The 6,855-nt window shown below is 41.5% G+C and overlaps 1 protein-coding gene across 1 annotated transcript in view; it reads left to right on the top strand.

Annotated features, from left to right (window-relative positions):
• Nucleotides 1-2,269: 2,269 nt before the first annotated feature.
• cdh2 (cadherin 2, type 1, N-cadherin (neuronal)) overlaps nucleotides 2,270-6,855 on the top strand; it is a 60,585-nt gene continuing 55,999 nt past the window's right edge. The window contains exons 1-2 of the mRNA XM_042428706.1: nucleotides 2,270-2,644; nucleotides 4,388-4,496. Of these exons, the coding sequence (XP_042284640.1) occupies nucleotides 2,585-2,644; nucleotides 4,388-4,496 (169 nt within the window). The 5' untranslated portion in view covers nucleotides 2,270-2,584. The remainder of the gene's footprint in view (nucleotides 2,645-4,387; nucleotides 4,497-6,855) is intronic.

Below are 6,855 nucleotides of genomic sequence, written 5' to 3'. Positions count from 1 at the left end.
CTGCCTTTGGAAAAAAATGTGACTTTGTCATGTTTATTAATAGTGTGAGTAAAACTGGCTGTGGGAACTACGGCCACAATAGTCTTCCTCTAATATGCTAAGTGAATTATCTTACTTTTGTTGCACTTTATTTCTGCTTTCAAATGCATTCATTCCCACCAAAGAAACACTAACTTCCTTAAAACATACATGATCAGGCATGTCAATCACTGACAAGAGTGTGAAGTGTCATGTGTCATTTATTACAAGAAGTGAACACTTTGAAAAACTATCCAGCTCTCAGTTCCTGTGCCTGTGAGTGTGTGTGCTGACTGTAAGTAGGACGTGATAGTGCTTACTGTTTGTTTAGGATTACAACACACTCTCAGGAGCGGATGGTTTGATTTGTGGGAGGAGAAGAGCAGGAATTACTCCCATCACATACTCCCATGTACCTCAAAATGCCAATAACTTGGAAAACAACAGATTACCCTAGAGTAGGTGAACCAAAAGTCAGACTTTGTTTATTATTTGGAGATGGAATAAGTATTTACTCCTCTACCAAACTGAAACATCTCTGTGTCACAGATGCAATCTATTCCATAGAGTCACCTCTTGATAGTTAATTAGGTGTCAGCAGCACAACCGAGGTAATTTAACCTTCATCAGGCTGTACCACATGAGAAGATAATGTAAGGGAATTATTCATTGCATATTTTAGCGGAACATGAAAAAAGCTTTACTTAGATAGAATGCAAAATTCAAAATTCCATAGTGATCGAGTCATTTGTGAAACAGTGAGCTTATTAGGCAGATATGGGGGAGACGGTGTGTGTGTGTGTGTGTGTGTGTGAGAGAGAGAGAGAGGGAAGGAAAAGCGAGGAATACACACACACACACACACACACAGATTTAGCACCAAAGCATTGACAATTAATAATCCTTAAGATCAAATGTGCAGTAAACAGCAATTATCTAGGGGCAATGTGATCAAAATCTACCACCTAATGATCAATAGATTCTGGGCTACTTTTTAAGCAGGTTGAGAAACAACCTTGAAACATGTGTCTCAGATGAGTTTGTCGCTAATAAGCCTAGGAATTTAAAAATATATAGACACACGTACCATCCAATGGCAAAAATATTCCACCACCAGTTAATAAGTTAACTTTAAAAATGTTACACTAAAAGAACGACCATCCTCTGTGATGGTAGGAAAAACTTCATACATAAAGATAAAGAAGGAAATAAGGCAGGCTGAGTCACTGGCTTCTTTTAAATCTGAGCTGAAAATGTACTTTTATCGCACTGCCTTCCCTGATTTCACCTGATTCTAGGTTTTATATTTAGATATTATATTATTATATTATAAGTTGTCAGATATTCACTTTACAGCACTATCTGTTCCAAGTGAGAGTCAAATATAAATATAATGTGCATGAGTGAGTGAAACTAGCCAGTAAGCAAATAAAAAGTGACCTCAAATTGACCTTGTTGTTGAACTACTGTAGGGTGTTGTAGCCTGAAATGGTAAGGTATTGTCTTTCAGGGTATGAGTGCAATAATTTGAACAGAAAGGTCAGCTTGGTGGTATCAAGAAGAGCCATATTATAATTGGTTGGTATTTTGAATAGTTCAAAGGATATGAAAGCCTTATCAGCAGTTTTGCATTTACCTTCCTTAAGGTTGGCAGTTCTAAAGAAAATTAACTACAGACATAATGTTTTTAAGTATCCTATCACAGCCACATTTTACTCAGCCTAACAAAGTGGTTCCCAAACCTTTTCACACCAAGGACCCCTAAACTGACACAAATTATACCACAGATCCCTGTTTGATTTTGTCCAGGGGTCCCCCATTTGATAAGATGTTTGTTTTTACATGTTTTATTACAGAAAGTGTATGAAACCCATGACCAAAATAGTCACACATTCTGCCATTGTGTTACTTATGGATGGAATTATAGTGAAAATAAATTGCTCCCCTTTTTGCTGGGGACCCCCTGGAACCCCCTAAAAGACCCCTGGGGGGTCCCCGGACCTCACTTTGAGAACAGATTCAAAATGTAGGCTTTAACAGAAAAAAAAGAATACATTTACAATAATGTAAGCTAAAGCCACCATACTCGCCAATGACTTCCACACGCTGTGAATGATCACAACTATTAGGCTGTATGTGAATATTATAATAGACCTTCACCCTGTCATTTGGGGTGGTGGTTAACACGGGAGACCCCGCTCCGTCCGTCCCAACAGTGAAATTGGCTTCGTGACCAGCAGGGAGAGACAGTGAGATGGGCGGTTTATAGTCTAGTGGCCGGGGCTCTTTTTGTTTTTGTGTTGGACTGGATGGGAGGGAGCAGCAGCCTCAGTACCAGGCACTGCTGTCTCTCACTACTGACTGGATAGACAGAGGAGGAGGCTGCTACATGCCGCCGCCACCACCGCTCCTGCTGCTGCTGCTCCTGCCTTTGTCGTAGAGGGACTTTTTTCACCGCGGCTACATTTTGAGCCAGAGGGATATTCTTTTTTTTCAATTTTTCTAATTTCTTCTTATTTTTTTACACGGATTCCGAAGTGGAAATAAGGCAGTCACGAGCGCACAAATGTACTCACTACACGAGGGCAGCGGTCTGCTTCTGCTGGCGGTCTTGGCAGGACTGCAGGTAATGTAGTCTCGGAGCGGTTTCTAGCGGAGTTACACCGGACAGTTTAGGTGCTTGTTTTTCAGAAGCGATACTGTTTGTTGAGTTACGAGCCCGGCGGAGCAGCTGGCCTCACAGCAAGCACTTCGCCTGGCGTGTAGTTTGTAAAACAATGCTGTGTACATAGCATAAAATTCACCATAAAGTAGGTCTAGCTCGCGCTGTAATTACCGGCTAACGGTCATCTTTATTGTATGCTCACGAGGTGATGTGTCATTTGAAAAACTACGAACCTTTAAATTAATTTGGCGTATTTGAGTTAAAATAATTCAAATTCGCAATGACGTAGCTTAATTCAAGAGTTCATATCTGCTGAATCTTTATTGTCTGGAAGTTGGGGCGACACAGGCCCACATTAACCTAGTTTTCGCTAGGTTATATTTAGTTTAGGTTTAATATTTATGTAGATTGCTGCAGCGTGTCCCTGTCCCCCCGGCGAGTTAATTGCCTCTCTGGTAAAAGCCGTTATGAGCAACAATGAAAAGTAGCCTCCTGTAAAATTTAATGGAAGTACATTATGTATAGCCTAGCTACACGCAACAGTGATGGGATAATGATTGCTAGAGAGTGTCGGTGTAATTGGGTGTTTTAGTGGGAATTTGTTTTCTTTACTATGTGGCCACTTTGACAAAATTGAGTCCCCTGGGCAACAGAGAAGAGCAGTCGTCACATAGCTAAACAATGCAGTTTTTTGGCAGTTGAAATAGTTGTTGCAAAGCACTGGCGTCTGTGTTTAACACCACAGTGTTACATCCAGAATTTCACATCCTGGTGCCGTTGTTGTAATGTGCTAGAAATCCAGCTCTGCTCCCCTCCTCCCCCCCTATCCCTCTGCAAGCATTTTCCGTTTAAATTCCTCTGATTAAGAATGGCAAGTGGCACGGATACCACAATGCTCTTTTTCAGCAGGACTCCTCTCGTTTTACATTCTTTAGAGAGTGCATGTAAAGAAATAGAAGCCAGGCCTTCTAGTCTAGGAGCTGAATCAATGCTGAGGTTGTGTGATGGAGTATATTTGGACACGCTTGGACACCAGAGACTTGTTTTTTAACCTTTTGTGATTTATTTCCTTCTTGCGAAATTCATACTTTTCAGAAACGCCAGTCCCAGCGATTCTCAGATATTTTATTTCCTTCCAAATTCCCCATAAACCCAGATATCTGACATATTTTGTGTTGGCAGCCTAAGCACAGAGTTTTCCTTTTTAAAATCCAGTAAAAAAAAGGGCTATTGATCACAGTTATAGGCTCTCAGTTTCTTGAGAATCAGCTGTTGTTATTTCTGGTTTATTCAGACAGTTGCACATACATGTTTATTCCCACAACAGTGGGTCGTTAGCATTTACTTTTCATTCCCTTGTTCTTGTACTTCAAAGTGGAGTGTTTGTCCAGAGTTGTGTGCTGATCAGAGGGGCCGACCGAGAGCATTGGCTATAACCCTACGCTGTGCCTGGGCCCCTCCAGGGGGACAAATGGAGCTTGTTCTTGCCTAGCCATGCTTTTTGGCTAATGCTTAACCCTTTTGGCCTCATTATCCTAATTGCGGTTCCTGCTATAAAAACAACAGATGCTTTTGTACAACTGTGGGGACTCCAGAACGTGACCAAGAGGTTTTGGGGGCAACAGAGTGCATTTTTGAAGGTTGATTTATGACTCATTTTTGCTCACCCCCCTCCTCTGTTGCTCTCTCACCCCTCCATCACAGATTGCAGCAGAGTGCAGGGGCACCCCACCATGCAGGCCAGGCTTCTCTGAAGATGTATACAAGGTTGTGGTGCCAGATATCACAGAGAAAGGACAGCCCCTTTTCAACGGTGAGTGGTGAAATTTTCCTAGTGCTGTTCCGTGCTGGATGCTTGTTATGTCTGTCTTTGATTGAGTGTGTGTGTGTGTGTGTGTGTGTGTGTGTCTCGGCATGAGCATCAATTGTGCGTGTTTGCCTCCATGTGTTACATTTCAGGGAGGATCAGAATGAGCCTGACATATTTAAACAATTAGCTTCGGTGTAGTTGTGTGGTACTGCAAGTCTTGTAGTTTGCCTTGTAAACCAGCTCAAATGTGGTTCAACTTTATATGGCTCCTATCCATTTTGCTTACATGCAGCTTTTTCTTTGAGAGGAGACGCACACGTATATGGATCGTAACTTAAATGCTAGATCATACTTTGTGGCCAGACAGTTTTTGCAATTTGCATTTTTTTGCATTTTCCTGAGACGGTTTTTAACTGCTGGCTTTGTTATTAAAAGTGGGAAAACTTTGTAGATTTCACTGGGGACACTTCTTGTTGCAGTGAATAAAAATCAATTACATACAGATTTGAATACTTTTGCAACATTAATCAAACAAATAACCTAGCTATTAAACATCCCATGCCTTGTGCTGGTGCTTTGAATTATTTTAATTATCATCTGCCATTATTTTGCATTTGTCTTGTCCTAATTAAACAGCACCTCAGTGCAGATTTAAACTGCATGCAGTGAATATTTTGTCTGTTACTTTAAACACTTTTACGCCTCAAGGTTCCTGCTTGAATCATATGGTAATGTGTCCAACTGCAGTGTTATACTGCTAAGCCCACTCAATGGCGGTAATAACAGTAATTTAAGTATCTTTCAAATTGTTTGTTACAGCAATAGTCCTTCTGTCACGAATTCAGCCCTAGTAAGTTTAGATTTTTCTCCTCAATATACATATAACCTGGTGCAAACAAGAAAGTGAAAAAATAATGATTTTTTTTCAGTAGTCCATTACATTGCAGAAGGCATGACCAATACTGCCTCTTTGGAGTTTAATATTGGAAAAATGAGGATGCAGCTACCGTGAAACGGTACGTAGTGTAGGTCTACAGACTGTAATAAAAACTGGAATATATCACCAGTGTGTCATTAGGCAGGTTAGAGCCTGGAGGTCATTTGGACCAGAAAACATTCTCACTTGTGTAGGATTTCACAGTGTATGCCTAAAACTTGCATGCTGCCGTCGGTGTGAGTCAGAGAGGTGGAGGGAGAGGTGGCAATGACGAGAGAGGAAAGGAGAGAGAGAAGAGAGTGCTTAGATGGGTGGGTACAGCTTTCACTGGGCTTTACCTTGTACACAAGTTTCCGTTTGATCCTGCAGGTGATGGATTTCCTTCTTTTGGTTTGTGGATGAGCCGTGACCGGGGGTAATCAGGTTCCCTTTTGTTTGCCCCCCTCCCCCCCCTCCGCACAACCCCCTCTCCTATTTTCTCTGCCTTCCCCCTCCCCCAGCGAGTTGTTGCTCTGTGGAGATTTCCTTGACAGAGAGGGGCACTCCTGTGTCATTGTAATGCAGCAGGGCTCACCAGCGTGGGATGATGTTAATGAAACTGCATTCTCTAATGAAAAGCTCCTGTGGCATGTTCTGAAAGACAAAGCCCCCACAGTGTGGAGAGTAGGGCCAAGTTTTTCAACTTTGCTTTCACCATGCTGGTTTGCAATATTGTTCTTGACCTGGAGCTGAGGGTTTTTTTCTTCTATAGCCGCATGTAGCAGGCTAATGCTTTATATTTCCTTGCATTTCATTAACTTTGTCAATTGTGACCTGAAAGGCCTTAAGTAATGAATGGAAAAGCATTGAGCAGTTGTTGTTTGGAGGCATTTTTATTAAACAACCCCGAGAGCTTCTGGCACGCTACAACAGAACGCATAGGCCTTGTTGTCTTAAAAATAACTTAGTCAGCTAATTCCACTGTGCATAAACAACTTCTTAAGTTTTCTGTTTTGGTGCTTTGCTTGTTTGAAATGGGATCTGCTTGAATATCAGTGTAATACTATCAGTATGCTTTGTTAGGTGTCAGTAACATGACTCTTTTGCACATATTGTATTGCTGTTGACCCCACGTATGCATGAGATGCAGCAGGGGTGTGCTGTTAGATATCTTTGTCGCATCTAATTGCAGTCTCTTCTTTGTTATTGATTAAGAGAATACACACCCTTAGGTCTGTAAAACCTTGAAATGACGGCAGTTCACATGTAAACAGCTGACATTGTATGCGCTAAATTGAAGACATCCTGTGGATTTGACGATGGCAATTGTGGCCAGCCAGTTAACATAGCTATTTGATTGTAAGATTTAATCACAATCCTGGGGGCGTCAGTTAACATAGCTATTTGATTGTAAGATTTAATCACATTCCTGGGGGCGTCTACTAG

The sequence above is a fragment of the Thunnus maccoyii genome, chromosome 12 (genome assembly GCF_910596095.1).
Source record: "Thunnus maccoyii chromosome 12, fThuMac1.1, whole genome shotgun sequence".
NCBI lineage: Eukaryota > Metazoa > Chordata > Actinopteri > Scombriformes > Scombridae > Thunnus > Thunnus maccoyii.
The sequence above is the reverse complement of the archived record's forward strand: the minus strand, read 5'-3'. Positions and strand labels throughout refer to the sequence as shown.